We start from the raw sequence: 26111 nt of genomic DNA on the forward strand, positions 1-26111 counted from the left end.
TTTATTATCCCAAATCTCACAAGCAACAACCATTGCTAAACTATTTGGTGCAGTTTATTCCAGTCTTTTCTCATGTATAAGTATCTTATCAGAATTGAAGTCACCTGGTACATGCCATTCTTAATACTTATAAAAACTTAAATCCTGATCATTTCCCTATAATTTCAAACACTAAATACCACATCTTTTCTTCTTTGTTTTTTGGCCACACTAGGCAGTATGTGGGATCTTAGTTCCCCAACCAGGGATTGAACTCATGCCCCCTGCATTAGGAGCTCGGAGTCTTAACCACTGGTCCACCAGGGAAGTCCTGTGTCTTTTCTTTTTGAAGGTAATTCATTAAATGATATAAAATGCTGTGCTATGAAAAGCAATTCTTCTGCTCTCTCCAAACTCCTGTCCATTGTCAGAAGCAATTGTGAATCTTTCCCCGTATTTTCCCTGTAGGTTTCCTTTAGTTATCTGTCATTCCTGGGATCCTGGAGTAGGACATCGTTTGCAAACACTGGGTGCCCACACACCTTGGATCTGTGTCTCCGTCTCCCATAAATACAGGGTCAGTCTCTGAGCTGTTAAGGAATAGCATGGCTGATTCATTTAGATCAGTGATTCCTAACTCGGGGGTATGTGTGATTTTGTCACCCAGGGAACATTTAGCAATGTCTGGAAATACTTCTGGTTGTCACAACTGAGGGATGCTGCTAATATACAGTGGGTAGAAAACAGCGATGCTGCTAAACATCCTACAATACAAGAGGACAGCTGCCCTGCAACAAAGAATTATTTGGCTCCAAATCTCAATAGTATCAAGGCTGAGAAACCTGATTTGAACGGGACATGCAACCCACCACGTGGGATTCCTGGGCTACCATCTACCGTGCCTCTGCCCAGAGTTCAGTGCCCTGGAGTCTCAGAAGATGGTGAGTTCAGTTGGAACAGGGAGCTCATCACGAAAACAGACCATGGTGCTCAGTGCCCAAGACCAGGAATGGGGAGGGTGGGGAGGGAGCTGAGCTGCTTCATGCAGGAAATGGAACTGACATGACAGGCTGAGATTGACACGCATGACTGTGACTGATGGAGGCCATCTCTGGCTAATCCTGCGGCAGCTCGTTGCGATCAACCATGACTGCAGGGCCCGGTCTAGTCTGCAACCCACTAGGAGATGAATTTTGACTGAGACAGATGGGCATGTCCAGCTGTCACTGAGGAAGTGTGACAGGCAAGCTAAGGAGCAGCAGTACAGAGACAAGAACAGCCAGTCGCCAGTCAGACCTTGGTTTGCATCCTAGCCTGGCCTCCCTCTGGCTGTGCAACTGCTCTGAGCCTCAGTTTTCTCTTCTGCGTGTTGGGAATACTGAGTCTGCTTACTAGGGTGAGTGCAAGGATTAGAACTCATATACCCAAGGGGCCTGCCCTCTGGATTTTGTATTTCCTTAGGGCCAGAATCACATAAGCCAACTCCTTGTAATAAAGCTCTTAAATACCGCCTACTGGCTCTGCTTCTTTGATTGAACCCTGACTAATACAACCGCCCAGCACAGGGCTAGGCTCCAAAACAGAAGTCGTTAATGAATAAAGAAGCCCTGTCATTAAATGCATAATATATGTGTTGAACTGGGTCTTTGTGCTGGATTCCAGAAAAACAGTGGAGAACAAGAGAGGTTCCTTGCCTCAAGGTGCATATACAGCCTGACTGAGATTTCATACTAGGCCTGCACTGCCAGAAGATACTGGGTGTTTATGGCTGGAAGGACCAATGTGGTGACTGGCCCTGTTAGACTGGGTCTCTCTGGCCTGGGTTTCTGAAGCTCTCCGCTACAGCTGAGTATGGCTGGAAGCTAAGACCAGGTTGATAAACGGCCAACTGTGACACTCACTCGGATTGAGATCGGCTGACCAGGACTATGACTGAGCCTCCGACTGTGGCTACTCAACAGCTAGGACCTTGACCCGAACCTCAGAGACCGTGACTGAGACCGAAAAGCCGTGGCTGGCGGATGTGTTTCTGGACCGGGATATAAAATGCATCGTTTGATGAAAGTTATTATCCACGGGTTCAAGAACTACATCCAGTAACTCAAAGTAGCAAAAGGCAACGTTCGATGGGGCGGAACCTGCTGGCACGGGCCGTTCCTTCCGCGACCCAGGGACTCGCCCGGCCCCTTTCCCCTGTTGCTCCCGTCCGGCGCCAAAGAGGGAGAACTTCCGGTGCGCTTCTGCGGTCCCTGCGAGATACCGGTCGGTGAGTGCAGCTTCCTGTCCTGTTTTAACTGTTCTGCTTTTGTTGTCTGTGTGGTCCGGCCACTCCTCTTCTCGGCTGGGGATCGCGGAGGGCCTGAACTCGGGCACCGAGCGGGGACTGTGGCGTCCCGGTCTTGAGCCGGTGGTGGGATCCACCTCCCTCTTTCAGGTAGGTTATTCTTACTTGCTCGCCGAGCAACCGTCAGATACGGCGTCGCCAGAACTTCCCGGGGGCACCTGGAAAACTTCTTTTTTCCTAACTTTAGAACTTATGGGCTCGGAGGCCTTGGCTACGCCTGACGTGGTTCTGATTTACTCTAACTTCGGTAAGGTCTTTTCCGCGAACCGAGCCTTTGTTTCTTATCTACAAAATGGATATCGTGCTTTTGTTAAACAGATGTTTGGCAAGCGTCTAATATGTGCTAGAGGTACTAAAGACCCACGTCTCCTGGAGGTGACAGCCCTCTATTAATATTTGCAAACTTGCGGCTGTGATCAGTGAAATGGAAAGATAAAAGGCACTTTGAGAGCACATCGCAGGAGATCTGACTTAGCCCCAGGTCAAGGAAGCGTTGCTGAAGAGGTAAATATTGAGCAGAGATCAGAAAAATGGTTTGAGACAGAGAGGAGGGAAGAGTTTTCTATTAGGGGAGCCTCTGTTTGAGGGTCTGAAAGAGGTCAGTGTGGCTGCCGCAGAGCTTGTGGAGGAAGCATGGTATGAGACAAGCTGGAGGCGTTTCCACGGACCAGGCCACAGGCCTTGTAGGTCACGGTGGGAATTTTGGTTTGCCAAGAGCCATGTGAGAAGCCTCTCAGAGGATATTAAGTGTGGGTGGTGACATGCTTAGACTGGCGGTTTGAGAAGGTCACTCCGGCTTTTGGATGGAGAAGGGATTGGAGGGGCAATCTGGCTGAGGGACATGGTAGCTTAGATTAAGGATGTGGTGGGGAGAAGTGGATAGATGTGATTCTCTGCATCTCAGGGCATCTTCTTTGAGCCAGGTCATTTGCCAGTGTGGAAGATACAGTGAAGAGAATTACAATCTGCTGGAAATAGAAAGAAAGCAGTGGCATTATCAAAGAGGGGCACACAGATGCCACCGGGAAAATTGCTAATTGACGAGCAATTATTCTAAATGCAATAGCTGTTCATTTAGTAAATACATTAAGTACCTTTTGAACTCAGGACTGGGGATAGTAAGATGATATAAATTATTCAGAACAGTGGCTTTCAGACTTTTTGCACTGTGACATACAGTAGTGAATACATTTTACATGGTGACCAAGAGTCTATACAAACACACAAAGCTTCAGAAAACAGTACTTAGCTTTACTATTTAGGATGTGCTCTGATTTTTTAAAATTTTGCCCTTTTATTTAAAAAAAACAAACAAAAAATAAAAAAACAAACAATGTTGGTTGAGATCGTCTAAGTTGATCTTTTAACCCATTATCAGGTTGTGACTTGCAGTTTGAAAAAAAATGCTGATTTAGAGTCATAATCATTTGTGTGGGTTTCAGGTAAAGACAATAAAATATGTCCTTTCCATATTGGGAAAAAGGTTGGTCTTCCTTTCCTCATGCTATTGTTTTGTTTGTTTAAATAAAATGAGTAAAAGGAATTAAACAGGCAACTGGTTCTTCTGTTTGTGAAGTTTTGTGGTCTTGTTGATATGTCTGGCTAGATTGGAAGTGCCTGGAGGGCAGTAAGTGTCTTCGTGATTATTTCTGTTAGTGTCTGGCAAAAATCCTGCAGGCACTCCAGGGTTATTTGTTGAATTGAATGGGTAGGTGTCTTGGGACTAGAGAGTTAGACGTGTTCTGTTTAAATTAGTTCATGTTGGAACCATCCTTATAAACACAGAGGCTGTGTCTGTTTACAGAAGTCTTATCAGTGTGTCCTCCTGGGTAGTTCAGAGGTAATAAAAATGAATGTTCTAAGGTCTTTCACTTCTAAATACTGATCAGAGGCCAACCATGCCACCTGGATCCATTTGGGTGAGCAGTCCAGAGCTGCTACTGACTGTGGACCCTTTGAAAAGTTGTTTCACTCCCTGGACTTTAGATTTCTTTATATATGTATATATAATACATATTATATATATGTATACATATAATACATATTCATATATATATGTAAGAGAAGAGGGTTGTGGTTGAAAAGCTCTCCACTGCCCAAACCTTTTGTAAATTTTAGATGCTAAGCACCGCATTTCCACCTCTGTCCATTTCTGGGCCTTCGCTGAGGCTTATGGGAAACTGGGTGGATGCTTCTCGAATCTTCTAGGTTTTAGACAGAATTATAGTTTAAGACAGTTGAGGCACAGTAATCCTTTAGAGTGGACCAGCCAGGTGCTCTCTGCCTTCATCCTCTTGTTATGAGAAGGAGATCTGAAGAGTGCCCAGATCTGAAGGAGATCTGAAGGAGCTTCCAAGTGCACAGTGGGAAGAACACTGGCCTGGAGGGCCGGGTACCCAGGCTCTAACTGGGTCCTTGTGTGATCTTGAATATGTCTCTTTTCTTTAACTGATGTCTTTCCAGCTGTGAAGTGAGTGTTCTTGCTCATTAAACTCAGAAACAAAACCCCTCTTCTCTTTGAGTAACGTTTTCTTCACCTGCGGTGAAAATTAAGGTAGAAAATTATGTCATTAGAAAAGACCCTGATGCTGGGAAAGACTGAAGTCAGGAGGGGAAAGGGATGACAGAGGATGAGATGGTTGGATGGCATCACTGACTCGATAGACATGAGTTTGAGTAAGCTACAGAGTTGGTGATGGACAGGGAAGCCTAGCGTGCTGCAGTCCGTGGGGTCGCAGAGTCGGGCACAACTGAGCGACTGAACTGAATTATTTCAGGGGTCTAATTCAGTATCTGGCACATAGAATGCTCAGCAAATGAAGAATGCTTCCCAAGGTTCTGATTAACTCTCACTTCTTTCTTTTTCAGCAGAATAGAACAGTTTTCTTTTTGATCACTCACCCCTGGCCCCATGGCTGCCATGCAGATGGATCCTGAGCTTGCCAGGTGCCTCTTCTTTGAAGGGGCCACTGTGGTCATCCTGAATATGCCCAAGGGGACAGAGTTTGGCATTGACTACAACTCCTGGGAAGTGGGGCCCAAGTTCCGGGGCGTGAAGATGATCCCGCCGGGCATCCACTTCCTCCACTACAGCTCTGTGGACAAGGCCAATCCCAGGGAGGTGGGCCCTCGCATGGGCTTCTTCCTTAACCTGCAGCAGCGGGGGCTGAAGGTCCTACGCTGGGATGCGGCCCGGGAAGAGGTCGACCTGTCCCCAGCCCCAGAGGCTGAGGTGGAGGCCATGAGGGCCAACCTCCAGGAGCTGGACCAGTTCCTGGGACCTTACCCCTATGCCACGCTCAAGAAGTGGATCTCCCTCACCAGCTTCATCAGTGAGGCCACCGTGGAGAAGCTGCAGCCCGAGAGTCGGCAGATCTGTGCCTTCTCAGAGGTGCTGCCCGTGCTCTCCATGAAGCACACCAAGGATCGGGTGGGGCAGAACCTCCCCCGCTGCGGCATCGAGTGCAGGAGCTACCAGGAGGGCCTGGCCCGGCTGCCCGAGATGAGGCCCAGGGCGGGCACAGAGATCCGCTTCTCTGAGCTGCCCACACAGATGTTCCCGGCGGGCGCCACGCCGGCTGAGATAACCAGGCACAGCATGGACCTGAGTTACGCCCTGGAGACGGTGCTCAGCAAGCAGTTCCCCTGCAGCCCCCAGGACGTGCTCGGTGAGGAGGAACAAGGCTTTGAGAGTGGGCCAGGGGAGGGGTATGTAGCCAAGGGGCTTGAGAAGAGGGAGTCCCTCTTCGATTATTTAGTCTAGTGGTTCCTAAACCTGGCTAGGAGGGGGTCTTACCCAGAATGCTTGTTAAAGGAACAGATTTCCAGGGATGTCCCTAGTGGTCCAGTGGTTCAGAATCTACCTTGCCATGCAGGGGACTTGGGTTCCATCCCTGCTCAGGGTACTGAGATCCAACAGGCTGCAGAGCAGCTAAGCCCACACACTGCAGCTACTGACCCTGTGCACCGCAACGAAAAATCCTGCGTGACACAACTGCGACCTGATGCGCCAGATAAGTAAACTATATATATATATAGTTGTTAAAGGTGCAGATTCCCAGGCCTTAACCCCTGCAGACTGATTCAGGACGTCTGGAGTGGGTCCCCAGCATTTTAGCTGTCTGTCTGCCTGACAGACAAGCGCTGTAGGTGAACCTGATGCAAACAGTCCCGTATTGAGGAACCCATGGTATGGCCTCGCCTGCCCACCACCCCATTTTACAGACTGAGGTCCATAGAGGGAAGGGATTTCACTGCTAAGTGGTGTAGTCAAAGTGAGACCAGAGCCCAGGGCTCCCGGTTCCCGGGCCCATCCGCGTTCCTGGGAGGCATCCACCTGCCCCGTCAGTTTACTGTTGACTCTCTTGAGGCTTCAACCAGAACAGTGATTTTCTTTTAACTGTTTTAGTCTTTATTGTTGTTTTCGCCAACTAATGACAAAAAATAACATATTTATCTTTAAAGGAAAACAAAAACGAAAGTCCAAATCCCATCACCTGGAAATAGCCATCTTTGTTCACTTTGTTGTACTTTTCTTTCTTTTTTTTTTTTTTAACTAGAAACACAGAAGGACATAAGCGCCAATCCACAAAGAAGACATAGCTATTCTAAGTTTGTGTACAACAGACAACAGAATTGCAAAATATGTGAATGAAAACTTGATAGAATTGAAAGGTGAAATAGGTGGACCCACAATAGTTTAAGTCTTCAACACTAAACTCAAAAATTGATTGGACAGTTAGATTGAAAATCAGCAAATATTTATAGAAATTCAACAACAGCATCAGCAAATAGGATCTAATTGATATTTATAGAACATCCCACCCAACAAACTCAGTATGTACATTCATTTCATATCCTTACAGAACATAAACAAGTATGACAATATTCTGGGTCTTAAACCGTGACAATTTAAAAGGAGTTAAATCATACACAATATTTTTAAGATACACATTTTTAAGGTACATATTTGTATGTATTTCTGTTTAATATGTTTCTGTTTCCTTTTAGTCTTTTTATTCAATTATATGTTTATGTATATATGATATTTTTACAAAAACAGGATTACAGTATATTATCCTATAATTTGCTTTAATATAAATATTATTCCATGTCACTGAAATGGTCACTTCTCTTTAGTGGCTACTGAACTTTCATAGTTATTGGACCAGCCCCTGTCAATGCATCTTTTAAGATGTTCCTGGTTTCCTTATTGTAAATGCTGTCTAATGAGTCTCCTGGTGTGCCCTTCTGCATAGTTTTTGGGTTGGAATTGTTAGATCAGAGTGTGCATCCTGCCAGGAGAGAGTCAGGCATCTTTGCTAGCTGATGAGATTGTGGCCCATCACCTTTGACATGGCATTTGACATGGTGATTTAGCAGAGTCCTCTTCTGACTGGATAGTTGAAGAATGACTTCCTGTTTCAGTTTATATTTCTTTGATTACTAGTGACAGCAAACAGTTGTCACATCTTTATTAGCTATTAATATTTTTTCTTTTACAAGGTATCTAATATTTGCATATTTTTCTATTGGAAGATCAGTGAGAATTTTGAATATAGGGCCTTTTATATAATAGGCTCAGCTGATAAAAAGGGGCTTTTTAAGGGGTTGTATCTATTTTCATTTCATAAGTAACACTTGAAATCCTGGCTTCAAAATGAACAGAAATCCTGTTTTCTACCTCTTAAACATTTCAGTTCTTCAAAGTAATCTTGTGAAAAGGTCTGTTGCAAGGATCACTGTATCTTTATGACAGTTCTTTGAAATTATTTCTCATCTCAATTTAATTTTAGACTAAGCCAGAAATGTATAAATTTAAATGAATGCCCTAAATTCAGAGAATAAGCTCGTATTTCCACAAACTAACCAGGTAAAGCCAACTGAAGAAGCAAATCATTAACCTCTGTCATACAAAAGAAACTTGACTGTATTTTGAAAATATTGATCAGATATCCAAAATGTCTAGACCCCGTAGCTATCTGCTCAAATCACTTAGTTCCACAAACCTGGGAACAGAGAACTAGTTTTTCCAGATCTCCAGGAGTGACAGAAATTGGACACCATGTGTTTAAAGACATGTTTAGTATTGAGTACATCTCTTTTGTTGTTGTTAATTTTGGCCACACCCCACAGCATGTGGGACCTTACAGTTCCCTAACCAGGGATCAAACCTGCCCCTCCTGCTGTGGAAGGCAGAGTCTTAACCACTGGACCACCAAGGATGTCCCACATCTGTTCTTTTTATGGCCCATGTGTAGATATACCACAGAAGCCCCCCCTAAATTTGAAGCCAGAGAGAACATGTCTGATCAGCAGCAGTATATCTTGGCACCCAGAGACCCAGCTGCTCACCCAGGGATAGTGGCTTCTGGACTGTCAGGTCTCTTTGAGACAGGGATCTGCTGGGAATGTGGGAATAATAACTGAGGTTTCTGGAGTGCTATTTTGTGCCAAGCGTTATGCTAAATGCTTTATATGTATTGGGCTGGCCCAAAAGTTCGTTCGGGGTTTTCCGTACGATGTTATGGAAACCCTGGAATGAATTTTGTGGCCAATGCAATACTGTTATCAATTCACTTAATCTCTACTGCATCCCTCAAATAAGGAAACTGAAGCATAAACAGATTAAGTAGCTTGCCCAAGGTCACACACCTGGGAAGTGGTGGAGCTGAGATTTGAACCCAGGCAGTTTGGCTCCAGAGCCCATGCTCTTAGCCACAAGCTGCTCATAGGAAGCAAATCATAGAGCCCTATGATTAAACAAACAAAAATAATTTGGCTGGCAAGCTCACCCTGGAACAAATACTCATGAATTTTCCTGTTCTAGAAGGCCCTAGAACTATTCCCACCCAATAGAAATCTGTTTTATCTTTCTGTTGTTCAGTTGCTAAGCATTAGATGTGTGACCTTGGGCAAGTCTCTTGACCTCATCTATACACTGAGGCAAATACCACCTTCCCTGACCACCTTATGGAGTTGGGCTGAAGGTTATGTGGTGTTGTACAGTCTTTCCCTGCCCCTGAAGCAGACCATCTGCATCAGACTCACCTGGGAAGCTTGTCAGAGCTACAGATACTAAGGCTCCATCATCTGTCCTCAACCAGGATCTCTCACAGTGAGGCTCGGACAGCTTTATTTTTCTCAAGTTCTCCTAGTAATTCAGATGGGCAGCCAGTTTGAGGATCCGCTTGGCGTAATGTCCACAGACCCATCTTGTCAACTTGTTAAATGCTAGGTAAATACTCGGTGTGTCTCTTCTCTTGCAGTCTGATCTTACAGAAATCCAAAACCAGTTGGGTCTCTCACAGCTTGAGTTTATATAGCAGTTCAGCAAATGTTTATTGAGCAGCGGCTAGGTGCAGAACCCCGTGCCAGGTTCTGGAGGAGTGACAAGGCTAGACAGCGCTTCTGGCAGAGGCCCAGTGGCTCTGATGGCTTAGTCACGTCAGCCAGCACTCCTCTCCCTTGGGTTCATCTCTCCTCTCCGCACCTTTCAGGCGAGCTTCAGTTTGCTTTCGTGTGCTTCCTGCTGGGGAATGTGTACGAGGCCTTTGAGCACTGGAAGCGGCTCCTGAACCTTCTGTGCCGGTCAGAAGAGGCCATGGTGAAGCACCACACCCTCTACATCAACCTCATCTCCATCCTGTACCACCAGCTTGGTGAGATCCCCGCCGACTTCTTTGTGGACATCGTCTCCCAGGACAACTTCCTCACCAGCACGTTACAGGTGAGTGGGCTTCTGGCTGACACCCAAGTGGGTCAGAATGAAGGCCAAGGTGTGTGAAAGCACTCATAGAGGCTTACATTTTTGTCTCTTGCTGTTCTTTCCTTGGGGCTTCCCCAGGGCCTTAGTGGTAAAGAATCTGCCTGCCAATGCAGGAGACGCAGGTTTGATCCCTGGTTTGGGAAGATCCCCCAGAGAAGGAAATGGCAACCCACTCCAATATTCTTGCCTGGGAAATCCATAGACAGAGGAGCCTGGCGGGCTATGGTCCAAGGGGTCACAAAAGAGTTGGACACGACTTGGCGATGAACAACAGTGCTTTCCTGAGCCAAGCTTTCTTCATTTCAATTTCCTAATCATAGACTATTCCCTGGTTCTCTTTCTCCTACTCAGTTATAAGCTCCTTAATGCCATAGGCCCTCTTTCTGTACTCTCCCTGCCTCACCCCAACATGCCTAGCAGTGGGGCACTTGGAAGTTGAATCAGTCCCACCCCTCGAGCAACTGCACACAAAACAGTTTTTCTTTCTCTTGGCCTAGAGCTGTGAGTTGCCACAACCCAGTAGGACAGAGTTTGGAAGCTAGTTATTCCCAAGGAAACATCTGCAACTGCTTAGATCTCATTTAAGCACGAAAGTAACTTTGATTTCCTGTTCAAACAAAATGTGCCAGTTTCTGCAGAGATCCTCTGATAGAAAAAAGTGAAATTTGCTTTTAACTCAGCAATTAAATTTTCATTATGAGTGGTAATTAGGGAAGAAGCTTCAAACAACTTACAATCTTCATCCTGCGCTATTTCCTCCCTTTGCAAACAGATTAGCTCCCTTTATGTTCTTGGGACAGCCTCTGTCACTCACGTTTTATAACTTTCTCGAGTGTAGAAGAGGCAGAGCTGCAGGCTGTCAGTTTCCATACTCTGTTCCAGGATTGCTTTCTTCTCCCTGTGTGGGAGACCCCCATAGGCCTACTCCTTAAAAAGGGGCCAGTCACTCACCTCCCACTCCCACACATGGTAAGAGAAGGAATGAACAGTCAAGTCATGAGATGCCTATTGACATTTAATGGGCACCATGCTTATCTGTTTATGTGGGTTCCCTCATTTAATCTCTCTGGAGCACCGTAAGACAGGGAGGATTATTCCCATTTTACAGATGAGAACACTGAGACTCAAAAAGGTTAAATCATTCACATAAGGTCACACAACTGGTAAGTGGCAGAGTCAGGATTTGTACCTAGGCCCGAGTCTTGATTTCAGGCCTGTGCTTATGCCCCAGAGGGAGTGTTGCTCCCTCTGGAAAGAGTCTTGGTCGGCATTAGTGGTGACACCTTCAGGGGCCTGTTGCTCAGAGGTAAAGAACGCTTTTCTAAAATCAAAATGCTGTCGGAAGAGTCCCTGTGATCAAGCAGCTGTGATAAAACTCTGGAAGTTGAAGGACATGTGCAGATGAGGGATGAGGCAGGCAAGCTGATGGTTTGAGCCTGGCATATTCCTCTTCATACAAGTTATAAAATTACCCTTTTATTGGTTTTTGATGTAACAGAGAAATTAAATCCCTTTATTCTTCCTCTGCAGGGGAAATCTGCCCCACAGTTACTGGGTTGTGGGTTGCAGAGCAGCAGGAGGCCGCAGCCTGCTAACCTGCCTCTGGCAGCGGCTGTGGCCCACGGGAATGCACACTGCCCTTGCGATGTGCATTGATGCTGTCGGGCAAACATAGGCGAGCCACACTGTGTCACTGGCTGTCCCAGCCACTGTCAGCGCAGCCAGCAGCTGAGCTCTAATTGCTGAGGCTTTGTTGCCAGCAGTGATTTATGAAGCAGAAAGGGCCCAGCTGGATTGCTCGATATCCAGGTGGGGTGTGCAAAGCTGATGGTTAGAGGCATTCTGTCTTTGGAGTTTTCACCAAGAAAATTCAGTGTTATTATTTGGAAAAATCCAGGACATGTGCCTTTTAAAAAATAAATCAGCATCTGTTTTTGTGCATCCTTTCTTTCTTTTTTTTTTTTTTTCATGAATGAATTTCTTTTTTTTTTTTTTCCCATTTATTTTTATTAGTTGGAGGCTAATTACTTTACATCATTACAGTAGTTTTTGTTATACATTGAAATGAATTAGCCATGGATTTACATGTGTTCCCCATCCCAGTCCCCCCTCCCACCTCCCTCTCCACCCGATCCCTCTGGGTCTTCCCAGTGCACCAGGCCCAAGCGCTTGTCTCATGTACCCAACCTGGGCTGGTTATCTGTTTCACCCTAGATAATATACATGTTTCAATGCTGTTCTCTTGAAACATCCCACCCTCGCCTTCTCCCAGAGTCCACAAGTCTGTTCTATACATCTGAGTCTCTTTTTCTGTTTTGCATATAGGGTTATCGTTACCATCTTTCTAAAGTCCATATATATGTGTTAGTATACTGTAATGGTCTTTATCTTTCTGGCTTACTTCGCTCTGTATAATGTTTCATCCATCTCATTAGAACTGATTCAAATGAATTCTTTTTAATGGCTGAGTAATATTCCATGGTGTATATGTACCACAGCTTCCTCATCCATTCGTCTGCTGATGGGCATCTGGGTTGCTTCCATGTCCTGGCTATTATAAACAGTGCTGCAATGAACATTGGGGTGCACGTGTCTCTTTCAGATCTGGTTTCCTTGGTGTGTATGCCCAGAAGTGGTATTGCTGGGTCATATGGCAGTTCTATTTCCAGCTTTTTAAGAAATCTCCACACTGTTTTCCATAGTGGCTGTACTAATTTGCATTCCCACCAACAGTGTAAGAGGGTTCCCTTTTCTCCACACCCTCTCCAGCATTTATTGCTTGTAGACTTTTGGATAGCAGCCATCCTGACTGGCGTATAATGGTACCTCATTGTGGTTTTGATTTGCATTTCTCTGATAATGAGTGATGTTGAGCATCTTTTCATGTGTTTGTTAGCCATCTGTATGTCTTCCTTGGAGAAATGTCTGTTGAGTTCTTTGGCCCATTTTTTGATTGGGTCATTTATTTTTCTGGAGTTGAGCTGGAGGAGTTGCTTGTATATTTTTGAGATTAATCCTTTGTCTGTTGCTTTGTTTGCTATTATTTTCTCCCAATCTGAGGGCTGTCTTTTCACCTTGCTTATAGTTTCCTTTGTTGTGCAAAAGCTTTTAAGTTTCATTAGGTCCCATTTGTTTATTTTTGCTTTTATTTCTAAAATTCTGGGATGTGGGTCATAGAGGATCCTGCTGTGATTTATGTCGGAGAGTGTTTTGCCTATGTTCTCCTCTAGGAGTTTGATAGTTTCTGGTCTTACATTTAGATCTTTAATCCATTTTGAGTTTATTTTTGTGTATGGTGTTAGAAAGTGTTCTAGTTTCATTCTTTTACAGGTGGTTGACCAGTTTTCCCAGCACCACTTGTTAAAGAGGTTATCTTTTTTCCATTGTATATCCTTGCCTCCTTTGTCGAAGATAAGGTGACCATGGGTTCGTGGATTTATCTCTGGGCTTTCTATTCTGTTCCATTGACCTATATTTCTGTCTTTGTGCCAGTACCATACTGTCTTGATGACTGTGGCTTTGTAGTAGAGTCTGAAGTCAGGCAGATTGATTCCACCAGTTCCATTCTTCTTTCTCAGGATTACTTTGGCTATTCGAGGTTTTTTGTATTTCCATACAAATTGTGAAATTATTTGTTCTAGTTCTGTGAAAAATACCGTTGGTAGTTTGATAGGGATTGCATTGAATCTATAGATTACTTTAGGTAGTATAGCCATTTTGACAATATTGATTCTTCCAATCCATGAACACGGTATATTTCTCCGTCTGTTTGTGTCCTCTTTGATTTCTTTCATCAGTGTTTTATAGTTTTCTATGTATAGGGTCTTTTGTTCCTTTAGGTAGATATACTCCTAAGTATTTTATTCTTTTTGTTGCAATGGTGAATGGTATTGTTTCCTTAATTTCTCTTTCTGTTTTCTCATTGTTAGTGTATAGGAATGCAAGAGATTTCTGTGTGTTAATTTTATATCCTGCAACTTGACTGTATTCGTTGATTAGCTCTAGTAATTTTCTGGTAGAGTCTTTAGGATTTTCTATGTAGAGGATCATGTCATCTGCAAACAGAGAGTTTCACTTCTTCTTTTCCTATCTGGATTCCTTTTACTTCTTTTTCTGCCCTGATTGCTGTGGCCAAAACTTCCAAAACTATGTTGAATAGTAGTGGTGAGAGTGGGCACCCTTGTCTTGTTCCTGATTTCAGGGGAAATGCTTTCAATTTTTCACCATTGAGGGTGATGCTTGCTGTGGGTTTGTCATATATAGCTTTTATTATGTTGAGGTATGTTCCTTCTATTCCTGCTTTCTGGAGAGTTTTAATCATAAATGGATGTTGAATTTTGTCAAAGGCTTTTTCTGCATCTATTGAGATAATCATATGGTTTTTATCTTTCAATTTGTTAATGTGGTGTATTACATTGATTGACTTGCGGATATTAAAGAATCCTTGCATTCCTGGGGTAAAGCCCACTTGGTCATGATGAATGATTTTTTTAATATGTTGTTGGATTCTGTTTGCTAGAATTTTGTTAAGGATTTTTGCATCTATGTTCATCAGTGATATTGGCCTGTAGTTTTCTTTTTTTGTGGCATCTTTGTCTGGTTTTGGAATTACGGTGATGGTGGCCTCATAGAATGAGTTTGGAAGTTTACCTTCTTCTGCAATTTTCTGGAAGAGTTTGAGTAAGATAGGTGTTAGCTCTTCTCTAAATTTTTGGTAGAATTCAGCTGTGAAGCCATCTGGTCCTGGGCTTTTGTTTGCTGGAAGATTTCTGATTACAGTTTTGATTTCCTTGCTGTGATCGTTTTGTTAAGATCTTCTATTTCTTCCTGGTTCAGTTTTGGAAAGTTATACTTCTCTAAGAACTTGTCCATTTCTTCCAAGTTGTCCATTTTATTGGCATAGAGCTGCTGGTAGTAGTCTCTTATGATCCTTTGTATTTCAGTGTTGTCTGTTGTGATCTCTCCAATTTCATTTCTAATTTTGTTAATTTGGTTCTTCTCCCTTTGTTTCTTAATGAGTCTTGCTAATGGTTTGTCAATTTTGTTTATTTTTTCAAAAAACCAGCTTTTAGCTTTGTTAATTTTTGCTATGATCTCTTTAGTTTCTTTTGCATTTATTTCTGCCCTAATTTTTAAGATTTCTTTCCTTCTACTAACCCTGGGGTTCTTCATTTCTTCTTCCTCTAGTTGCTTTAGGTGTAGAGTTAGGTTATTTATTTGACTTTTTTCTTGTTTCTTGAGGTAGGCCTGTAATGCTATGAATCTTCCCCTTAGCACTGCTTTTACAGTGTCCCATAGGTTTTGGGTTGTTGTGTTTTCATTTTCATTCATTTCTAGTGCATCCTTTCTTTATGTACAACATTCTTCTGAAAGTGCTGAGGGACACATGCGTGAGTTAGCCTGTTTCTCGGAGGTACAGAACACTTTTCTGAAGCCAGCATGCTGTTGGAAGAGTCCCTGTTATCAGGTAGCTGACATATAACTCTGGAAGTTGAAGGACATGTGCAGTGGCTTCACGTCATTGATTTAGCAGGTGTTTGCTGAGCACCTGCTGCATACATGGCTCTGATCTAGGACGGGAAGTATAGCTGTGAGCAAGACACAGTCCCTTGGAGTTTATATTTTGGTGGGAAAGTAAACAAATGAATTAACCAAATGACTCCAGATAGCGCTCAGTGTTTTAGAAGGCAGTACCATTTCCCCAGCCCAGGCCTTTTGGTCTCATCTGGATTGCATCAGACTTTACCAACTTCCATGTTTATCCCTGTTAATCCATCTGTCTCCCACGCTGCCACCAAAAGGCACCTGTGATCCTGTTTCCCTGCAGTCATTGCCTGCAAACCTAGGTCATGAGGTCCATTCTGATCTAGCTGCTGACCTGTTCTCCAGCTTCTCCTTTCTTTCCCTATTTTCCCCTCACCAACAACAGCAGCAGTGGTCTCCCTGCAAGTTGCCAGATCTGCCATGTTGTTTCATGCCTTCCTTTTATTGTCTTAACTGTAAAAAATACATGACGTGAGATTTACCCTCTTAACAACTTTTTAAGTGTGCAGTTGTTGTTGTTTAGTCGCGAAGTCATGTCCAACTCTTTGCAACCCCATGACTGCTCTGTCCTCTGCTGTCTCCTGGAGTTTACTTAAATTCATATCCATTGAGTTGGTGATGCTATCTAACCATCTCATCCCCTGCTGCCCCCTCTCCTTTTGCCTTCAATCTTTCCCAGCATCAGGGTCTTTTCTAGTAATTCAGCTCTTCACACCAGGTGGCCAAAGTATTGGAGCTTCAGCTTCAGTATCAGTCCTTCCAATGATTATTCAGGGTTGATTTCCTTTAGGATTGACTGCTTTGATCTTGCAGTCCAAGGATACAGTACAGTATTGTTAACTATGAACAGAGCGGATCTCTAGAACTTTTTCATCTGGTACAACTAAAACTTTATACCCATATTTCATGTCTTCTTAACTGAACCTTGCTTTTCTCCCTGCCTGCTGTGTACTCCTCATCCTACAAGGTGCCCACTAGGCATTGCTCTCTGTGGTGCCATCTCTGGTTTCTCCCTCCTTTCCATACTATTAGCCTACTTTGTACTTGTCACTATTATATGGCACAGGCTGTGTTTGCTGACATGTATGTATTGTCTGTCTGACTTCCCCACTGAGCCATAGGCTTTTTCCAGAAGCCTACTTTTTGTTCATCTGGTTATCTTCAACACCTAGTTGAGGTTTAGCACTTATCTTGCTTTGTGTTACTGGGTGTTTTTAGATGGACACGGTGCATAATTCCTGTGACAATGTAAATAGATGACCGTGCTACAATATTATAAACAGTGAAGTCTGATCAAAGAGTATTAGGAGCACCAGAGAGGGTTGGTTGGTTCATTCACACGGGTTGAGATTTAAGAGATGGAGGGTCAAGAATGGCTTTTTGTAAAGGGGGGCATTTGGACGTGAGCTTGAAAGATGACACAGATTTCAATAGGCAAAATGTGGAAAGGATATTACAAAAGTTTTTTTCGCTTTTCCAATGGTGAGTTATATTGATGCCGTCTTGGCACTGAGATCCAGTTCCCCCCACCCCACCCCACGCAGGCACTCAACTCCGGGTGTTTGTGAGGGAATGAATCAGCCCATAAAAGCCTTCCTCAGCCAGTCGCCTGCTCTCCCCACAGGTCGTCAAGTAAATGGAACCAGCTTTCTTACTTCGGAGTCTAAATGGCTACTACCCACAGAGAGGGACTGGTGTCTGTGTGTGTGAGCACTTAGACAGCCACATTAGCTTGTGTAAAATCAACAATGTAATGCCCTCTGCCATTAGAAGCCCCTTTGAATAGATGCCACTGGGATTTTTACAAATCCCATGGATTTAGTGTGAATAAAAATTATTTGTTTTACAAAAATAGATACAGTTTTTTCTTTTACTTAAAGCAACTTGAGTCATCATGATTTGTTTAAAGCCAATGAAAGGATAATCTGAACTTAATAGTATGTTATAAAGTGAGTTATGTACAAAATAAGAATTTTTATTGCTGATTGCATAGCATTTAGGCATATAGTCATGTAACCTTTTTTTTTTTTAAATACTTTTAGTCACAGTAGGCCAAATAGGCTTTCCAGCTTCATTTCTTGCCAGTATTCTAAATGCTGTCCATCTTTAACTCTCAAGGGAGAACACTCGCTCTGACAATGTCTGTAGCATAGGCATACCTTGGAGGCATGGGTTCAGTTCCAGGCTACCACAACAAAGCAGATATCGCCCAAAGTGAGTCACATGAATTTTTTGGTTTCCCAGTGTATATAAAAGTCATACACTGGGACTTCCCTAGTGGTCCAGTTGCTAAGACTCTATGCTCCCAACCCAGGGGGGTCAGGTTTGATCCCTGGTTGGGGAACTAGATCCCACGTGCTGCAGCTGAGGGTTCACATGTTTCAGCTGAAGAGCCTGTGTGCCACAACTAAGTGCCAGTGCAGCCAAGTAAATAAATTTTTTTTTTTAAAGTCATACTGTAGTCATATATGATAGTCTATTAAGTGTTTAATAGTGTTATGTCCAAAAACAACCTTAATGAAGAAATACTTTATTGCCAAAAAATGATTACCACCATCTGAGCCTTCAGTGAGTTGTAATCTTTTTTAGTGGTGAAAGGTTTGAAATATTTTGAGAATTGCAAGAATGTGACGTAGACACAAAGTGAGAAAATGCTGTTAGAAAAATGGCGCTAATAGACTTGCTTCGTGCAGAGTTACCACAGACCTTCAATTTGTAAAAAAAAATGCAGTACCTGTGAAGTGCAATAGAACAACATATACCTGTGTGTTTATCATAACACCAGCCATGATAAACTTCACCTACCTGCTCCTATACCTTCTGCTGTCAGCTATCACCTCTGCACACTTTCTGTACATTGTTTTGTTTAGCTCTCACAACAATTTAAGAAGTTAAGTATATAATCCCATTTTACTGATGAGGAAACAGAAACAGGGAGGTCACATAATTTTGTTCAAGATTGCCAGAGCTGGTGGATGACAAGGATGAACTTTCATTCTGAATCTCCCATATGTGATTAGAGCCCCAGATAAAACATCCGAAATTCTTTAAATTGACCTCAGAAAGCATGATTGCTGCTGCTTTTCTCCTTCTTGGTAATCACTATGAAATGATAGTGTTGCTTTTAACACCACTTTCTTCTTCTGCAAGTGGAAATGTTCTACCTCTGGCTAGTTTCATTCTAAGTTGAATAATCATTTGGGAGTTTAAAAAATTAGAAAAGTGCATCTTTTTGGTCTAGCCGAAAAATAGGATAAGAAGTGACTCAGCTATCTACTGTGGCATTTTGACTTTCTCAAGGTGACCTGACTGAACTCAATTTATTTAACTTGGGTTTAAAAGAAAGCTTTCACTTTTCTGACTAAAGTAATGTACTAGTTTTACAATATATAGACTTAATGGTAGATGTATTAATACCTTTTTTTACAATTGAAGAAAAATCCCCAATGGGTGTGCTTTTAGATAAATAGAGATGCTTGTAAAATGTTATTTTTCTATTTCAAAAGTATTTTTAAAATATTCAGGGTTAATATTCCCATATTAAGGTGATTCATTTCTCAGTGATTTTAGAAAGTTTACTGTTTCACAGCCACCAGATCATTACTAAATTTACATAAGAAGGCATACAAAACAAGAGAATCAAAGTAAATTGTCTAAACATCTGTCTCAGTGTGAAACTGTCTACATATCTTCTCTTCTGAATGGTGAATTTTGTAAACTCTAGATCAGCGGGTCGCCGGGGCTCGGGACAGGGGAGGGTTTGACCCCTAAGGGGCAGCATGAGGGGATATGTTTGGAGCGATGGAACTGTTCAGTATCCTGAGTGTGATGGGATGTGGGCCTTTAAACTCATAGAACTAGGTTCCAAAAGAAAAAGCTATAAACGGATATCTATCTTGATTATGTCATATACTGGTTGCATGGGTATATCGTTGTTTGTTGTTTAGTCGCTCAGTCGTGTCTGACTCTTTGCGACCTCGTGGGCTGTAGCTTGCCTGGCTCCTCTGTCCGTGGGATTCTCCAGGCAAGAACACTGGAGTGGGTTGCCATTTCCTTCTCCAGGGGATCTTCATGACCTAGGGATCGAACCTGGGTCTTTTGAGCGTCTCCTGCATTGCAGGCGGATTCTTTTACCACTGAGCCACTGGGGAAGTCAGTGTATGGATGTATACATTCATCAAAATGAATCGAACATTTTAAATGGATGAATTTAATTGTAAGTAAATTATGCCTCAATAAAGTTGGTTTATTGAAACAGTCAACCTGGACTGTGCCCTGGGTCTTGGAGGCCCACAGAAGGCACAGTTCCAGAAACACCTGGTCTCCAGGCCCCTTGGCTCCCCACAGCACTACTCAGAATATCATGGATGGATTCAGTCTGTGTCAAGACAAAAAGAAGGTCTTGGTAGGGAAGAAGGATTTCAGTTCCCCTACTTGGACTGCATCTTGCTTGACGTGCATCACTTGCTCAGCATTTATCACCATCCTCATCTGTACAATGGGAATAGTAATTTCCTGTTCTCCTACCTCCAGGTTTGTAGCAAAGATTAGACTGACAGATTCTTTAAAAAGGACATAGCACTTTTCAAACCTGAAGCCTTCTTTTTCAGACTGAAGGCTTCTGTTGTACCTGCCTGGAGTTGATGTTACCCCGCTGGTGGTGGTGGGGGAGTGGGTGGGGAGGGTGAATGATGAGTCTGAGCCCAGCCCGTTCCAGTCCCTCCCTGCTGGCCATCGCTGAACGCAGGGCGATCCCTCCGTCTCATTCACATCCATTCAGGGAGTGTCCCATGGGCTCTAACTCTGTGCCAGGCCCTGGGCAGTCTGTCATGTGGTCACATGGATAATTAGGGAGTGACCTCTACTCTGAAGGGGCACAGATCACAGATCACTGTAATGCAAGCGGAGAGTGAGAAACGCCATAAGGGAAGCTCGGGCATGGTACTCAGGGAGCAGAGGTGGGAGCAGTTCCTTTCAGCTTGGGCTTTTATAAGAGTCCTGTCACACGGAGATGGCCTGTGAGCCGATGGCATTCAGAGGCCTCGTAAACAAGCCACCTCCCCAGGACGTGTCCCTTACTCTGTCCGGCACCATCCCATAATTATTGAGCAATCATTTGGTGCAGGCACTGTGCCAGAGGAACCCAGAAGTGGATTTTCATAGAACCTATGGTTGTCTTTTGTTCATTAAACATCTCATGGGTCCTTTTTGTACTTCAGACTTCGTACCAGGGGAGCGGGATGCAGGTATGTGAAGGAGTCAGTGCTTTGGAGTTGCTGCTCATCTCTTGGGAGAGCTCAGCAGTAAATGGATGAGCAGTGACTGAGAGTGAGGCTATGTCCCGGGTAACCCTGGGTGCCAGGGGAGCGCAGAAGAGCACCTGGTCCATCATGGTCTGGGAAGACGTCCCAAGGGGGCGGATCTGAGCTGAGCTTGGGTCACTAGTAGAAAGTAGTAGGTGCAGGAGGAGAAAGCAGGGTGAAAGGGTATAATAAGCAGAGGGAATAGCCTGTGTGTGCAGAAATGCAGAAGAGACAATGGACCATCTTTGGGTCGCTGCTCAAGGCAGCTGGAAAGGAAGGACTGTGTAGCGAGTAGTAGAGTTTACCATGTAAGGAGTGGAGGCTTTTGCTAATTGAGCCATCAGGTCCCCCAAGACCCCTGGAGACAGACCCACGAGGGTACAGGGCCTCCAGCGCTAAGGCCGTTCGAAACAAGGCTTCCCTGCTTCCCGTACCAGGCCCCTTACCCGAGTTCAGTGCTCCAGAGCAAGCTCCATTAGCCGCCTGCAGACAGGCCGCCGGCTTCCCCACTGCCCGCTGGCCGCCGAGCTCGCACAGCCCCTCTAATTAGTTATTGATCCCATGTTTTGTTGTGGCTGTGTTTCCTGCTCCTGTATTTAGTCGATTCTCAAGTAATGAAACCAAATTCTGTAAACTGCCCCCCCATCTTCTGCTTCTGTACCCCCTCCCCTGTCACTTCTGTCCCTGCTCCCACCCCAGCAGAGTGACTGCAAAAAAAGACTGCAGACGTGAGCCTCACTCCACCTGCTGACGGAAAGAGAGTGGACAGGCAGGCGGAAGGGCTTGTCTCTAGAAGCAGCTGCAGACTACACCTGCTAACTGTGTCAGGTCACGACCCCTGGAGCCCAGATTCCTTCCGTGCTGGTCTACGGCCGCTCTGGCATGAGGGTGACTTGGATCAAATTGCTGCTTTCACCCTCCTGCCACCTGTCTAGGGTGGTCTTGCAGGGAGCCAGTGAGTAATCTGGGAAAACTACTTCCTTTCTGGTGATTTTGACCCAGGCATTTAACTCCCCTTAGCTTCTGTTTCCATAATAGGCATCCTAGTGTGTCTTTCCAGGGCCCTGTAAGGAGGAGAAACGAGTTTGCTGTCATTCTTAGAAGGGATTGATTCAGGACAGTCTGAAATGGAGTTTCAGATGTAGAGAAAATTACTCTTGTTTGCCCCTGCCCATGTTTCTGCTAGTCATAAAGAATCCACCTGCCAATGCAGGAGACATAAGAAATGCGGGTTCGATCCCTGGATCGGAAGATCCCCTGGAGGCAGGCACAGCAACCCACTCCAGTATTCTTGCCACACCCATTTGGGTTGCTATTGTAAACAAACAAACAAAAACAGAAAATATAAGATGTGAGAGAGAGATGCTGGATTGCTGATAGAAATGTAAAAATGGCACAGCCACTGTGGAAAACAGTATGGTGGTTCTTCAAAGCATTGAACAGTATTACCTTATAATCCAAAATTCCATTCTGGGTATATACCCCAAAGAATCGAAAACAAGGCTTCTATAAGAGATATTTTTAGATTCATGTTCATAGCAGCATTATTTATAATAGCCAAAACATAGAAACAACCCAAATGGCCACTGATAGATGAATGGAAAACAAAGTGTGGTATATACATAAAATGGAATATCATTCAGCCTTAAAAAAAAAAAAAAAAGGAAATTTCTAGCACATGCTATATGAGTGAGCCTTGAGGAAATTATGCTAAGAGAAAGAAGCCAGGCACAGAAGGACAGATTTTGTATGATTCCACTTATATAGGGTACCTGTTGGGTTTTTTTTTTGTTGTTTTTTAGTTGCTAAGTCATGTCCTACCCTTTTGTAACCCTTTGAGCTGTAGCCCACCAGGCTTCTCTGTCCATGGGATTTCCCAGGCAAGAATACTGGAGTGGGCTGCCATTTCCTTCTCCAGGGAATTTTCCTGACCCAGAGATAGAACCCACATCTTCTGCATTGGCAGTTGGGTTCTTTACCACTGAACCACCAGTGAAGCCCCATGAGGTACCTGGAGTAGTCAGATTCATAGAGACTGAAAGTAGAATGGTAGTTACCAGGGGCTGGAGGAGAGGGGATGAGGAGTTAATGGATGTAAAGCTTCAGTTGGGGAAGATGAAAAAGTTCTAGAGATGGTTGCATAATAATGTAAATATACTTCATGCCACTGAACTGTACTATTAAAATGGTAAATGTTATATATATACTTAGTGCATGTATTTAGTACAGTGTTTTAAATGATAATTTTTAATGGTTAAAATGGTATATTTTGTGTTATGCATATATTGCCACAATTTTTAAAAAATCAAAGACAGCTTTTAAGGGGAATACAAACCTCATATTGTATACAATGTGTACACACACCTGGAGTCCATGTAGACTAGAGCAGCAGTTTACCCTCATCGGGTTAGGGCCTGGGATTTTTTACGGGATCTAGGGGCTCATAAGCCCCCCACACCTTTCTTAGCACCAGCTGGTGTCGCTACTGCCTATTTTTCTAAGTTCCTGCCCAGGTGCCCAGTAGATCTCACCAGAGGGCAAGGCTGGGTGATGGCCCTGCTGGCCTTATTCTCAGTGGGGTATCTCTGCCCAAGACAGTAATTTTCCATTCTCATCCTGCCCCAGCTTCTCATCTGGGCTTGGACCTTCTTTCTTGGTTTGGGGGGGAGCACAGCAGGTGTCCTGAGTCTGTGCCAGCAGCAGCTGATCCTCCCGCCCCGGAGAACTGAACACTCAGAGGAAATTTCCACCGCTTTCTCGGCCCCTGCGAGTTCTCAGGAGTGACTTCTCCTCTGTTCTCTGTAGGTTTTCTTCTCCTCTGCCCGCAGCGCTGCTGTGGATGCCACCCTGAGGCAGAAAGCCGAAAGGTTCCAAGCTCACCTGACCAAGAAGTTCCGGTGGGACTTTGAGGCGGAGCCTGAGGACTGCGCCCCGGTGGTGGTGGAGCTCCCCGACGGCATGGGGACTGGCTAACTGGGAGAGCTCTTGACCAGGGGAGGCCCCCTTCCCCACGGCCGCAGTCCTGGCTTCTCCATTCACCCAAGCTACTGGGACCTGCTGGGGCAGGAGCCCTGCTAGGTTCTGCAAAGATGAAGCCAGAATCCCCTCCTTCACCAGTAACCAAGTCCCTTCAGTGCCAGAGAGGCTGTTCCCCATCTAGCAGGCACCTTATGGGTGCCGTCAGCCTGGCCATGGTGCTAACCCAACTGAATTCCAAATGGGCGCTCGGGAGAGACCCGCCTCAGCAGCAGTCTACTTCCTTCCAGAAGAAAAGCTGTTGAGTCCCAAGCCCAAGAGAAAGGATTGCTTATTCCATAGAGTGGTTTCAGGAAACCCTGGACTGCCCAGGAGTCTGAGAGGTCAGTTGTTGACTTTTTAAAAGTTAAACACAGGGTAATAGGGAAATGAGCCAGAATTTCTGCCTGCCCCTTGTGGATGGGAATACATCACAGAAAACATGGGCCTGTGACCTCTCTGGAGCCCCAGGTTGAGGAGGGTGAAATAAGACAATGGGTTAAATCTGGCGACTGGTCAGCTCTTGCAGTCTCTTAAGTTCCTTGCTCCTCTCCAGAGGTCCCAGTGGATAACCTTTCAAGGTGGTTGTGGCCCCTGACCTCCCACCTGTCCCCTTCTGAGCCCCAGACCCAGAAGTGGCCCTTGGCAACCCTCCCAGATGGCCCTATTCCTCACCAGAGTCACCACGACTGTTTCTGATGAGCCATAGATGCAGCAACAAAGAGAACGGTTCTTCCTCTGGACAGGCTTCTTTGGCCTCATGGAAGTTCTGCATCTTTATCCAGAGCTCCGGAGACGACCTTGTCAGCCTGGGTCCCCCTGTCCTGCTGTGGAGACCACAGGAGTGGATGATGGTTCCTGTTGGGTGTCCTGAGGGGCTCACCCATCACGCACACAGGCCCTGTCACCCTGACCTCACACTGTTGTACCTTGATGAGGGTCCCTGTCCCACTGCCTCCCAAGGCTGCGGCTCACTCCAGGTTTTTGAATGAGAATCCCTGCTGGTTAAGACTTTAAACTCCACTTGTTTCCTTGGAATTGTTTTTCCAAGATCATAATGTACATTAAAGTCTTGGAGTTGAGACTAAATCCCCTTGTGTGAGTCTCTCTTGCGGATGCACAGGGCCCCGTGCAATCAGACACTGTCCCGAGATAAACATGTCCTCCCTCCCAGGTGCCAGAAGACCCTGCCCACCTCTGCAGGCTCTGAGGAGGCAGGCGGCCAGCAACGTCTCCTATTGCCATGGGCACACCGGAAGGAAGGATTGAGGCCCTGTATCTAGTAACCAGCAGATTCACCTTGTTTGGGTTTGCTGTTCTTTTTCTCCCCGAAGCCCACTCATCAGAACTACCTGGGGAGCTTGTTAAAAGTGCAGATTCCAAAGGAACGAAGCCCTGATCCATTCAGCAGCATACATGAACCTTGAAAACACTGTGCTGAGTGAAAAAAGCCAGCCACCAAGACAGTGTGGCCTGTGATTCTATTTGTATGAATCGTGCAGAGTGGACAAATCCAAGAAGACCAGGGATGAAAGAGTGAGAAATGGGGAATGACTGCTAATAGGTACCAGGTTTCTTTTCAGGATGATGAATAGGTTCGATAGTGGTGGTGGTAGTTCAACCATATAGTAAAAACCACTGAAAGTGTACACTTAAAAATGGCAAATTTTATGGTATGTAAATTGTTATTTCAATTTTTCGAAGTTCAGATTTCCAAGTCCCACCCTACAGAAACTAAGGCAGTCAATCTGGATGCAGCCTGGGTTCTGAAGCACGCTTGGTTTTGACTTTCTACCTAGAAGTAACAGTATTGCAATTTAGTACCTGGAGCGCCACTGAGACAAGTTGCTCCCAATGACCTTGTTGGGGCAACGTGAAGGAGGCTGGGCCACGTGACCTTGTTCTCTGAGCTTGCTGTTCTCATGTCTACACAGACACCCCTCTCTGCCCACCGACACAAATGGGTTAAGGAAAAGTAGCTACAGTTTAGAAGTACTCTGTCACTTAATCCTCCCAATAGTATGTGGTCAGTGCTCTTATTATCCCCATTTTACAGATAGGGAAATAGGCTCAGAGAGCTTCATTTTACCAGGGCCCCATAGCTCATAAGGATTTGGGCAGGAGTCAAGCCAAGCCTGTTGGTGCCCAGAGCCTATGC

At 44.7% G+C, this 26111-nt stretch overlaps 1 protein-coding gene across 5 annotated transcripts; it reads left to right on the plus strand.

Moving 5' to 3' along the window:
* Positions 1-2227: 2227 nt before the first annotated feature.
* Positions 2228-25042, plus strand: AAR2 (AAR2 splicing factor). Of its 5 annotated transcripts, none has more exons than XM_020897758.2 (4): positions 2228-2245; positions 5192-5991; positions 9823-10052; positions 23744-25042. In XM_020897758.2, exons 2-4 carry the CDS (start codon positions 5235-5237, stop codon positions 23909-23911), a joined length of 1155 nt encoding a protein of 384 aa, XP_020753417.2. In that variant the 5' UTR covers positions 2228-2245; positions 5192-5234; the 3' UTR covers positions 23912-25042. The 5 variants fall into 5 exon arrangements, with proteins under 5 accessions (XP_020753417.2, XP_020753420.2, XP_020753418.2 ...); XM_020897761.2 differs by having other exon boundaries at positions 2229-2245; positions 5195-5991; XM_020897759.2 differs by having other exon boundaries at positions 2235-2413.
* Positions 25043-26111: the final 1069 nt, after the last annotated feature.

The sequence above is a fragment of the Odocoileus virginianus genome, chromosome 9 (assembly GCF_023699985.2).
Source record: "Odocoileus virginianus isolate 20LAN1187 ecotype Illinois chromosome 9, Ovbor_1.2, whole genome shotgun sequence".
Classification (NCBI taxonomy): Eukaryota; Metazoa; Chordata; class Mammalia; order Artiodactyla; family Cervidae; genus Odocoileus; species Odocoileus virginianus.

Coding starts and splice junctions, on each gene's coding strand:
- AAR2 (XM_020897758.2), top strand. CDS start 5,235: ATGGCTGCCATGCAGATGGATCCTGAGCTTGCCAGGTGCCTCTTCTTT. Junction 5,992..9,822: donor CAGCCCCCAGGACGTGCTCG/GTGAGGAGGAAC, acceptor CGCACCTTTCAG/GCGAGCTTCAGTTTGCTTTC. Junction 10,053..23,743: donor TCCTCACCAGCACGTTACAG/GTGAGTGGGCTT, acceptor TGTTCTCTGTAG/GTTTTCTTCTCCTCTGCCCG.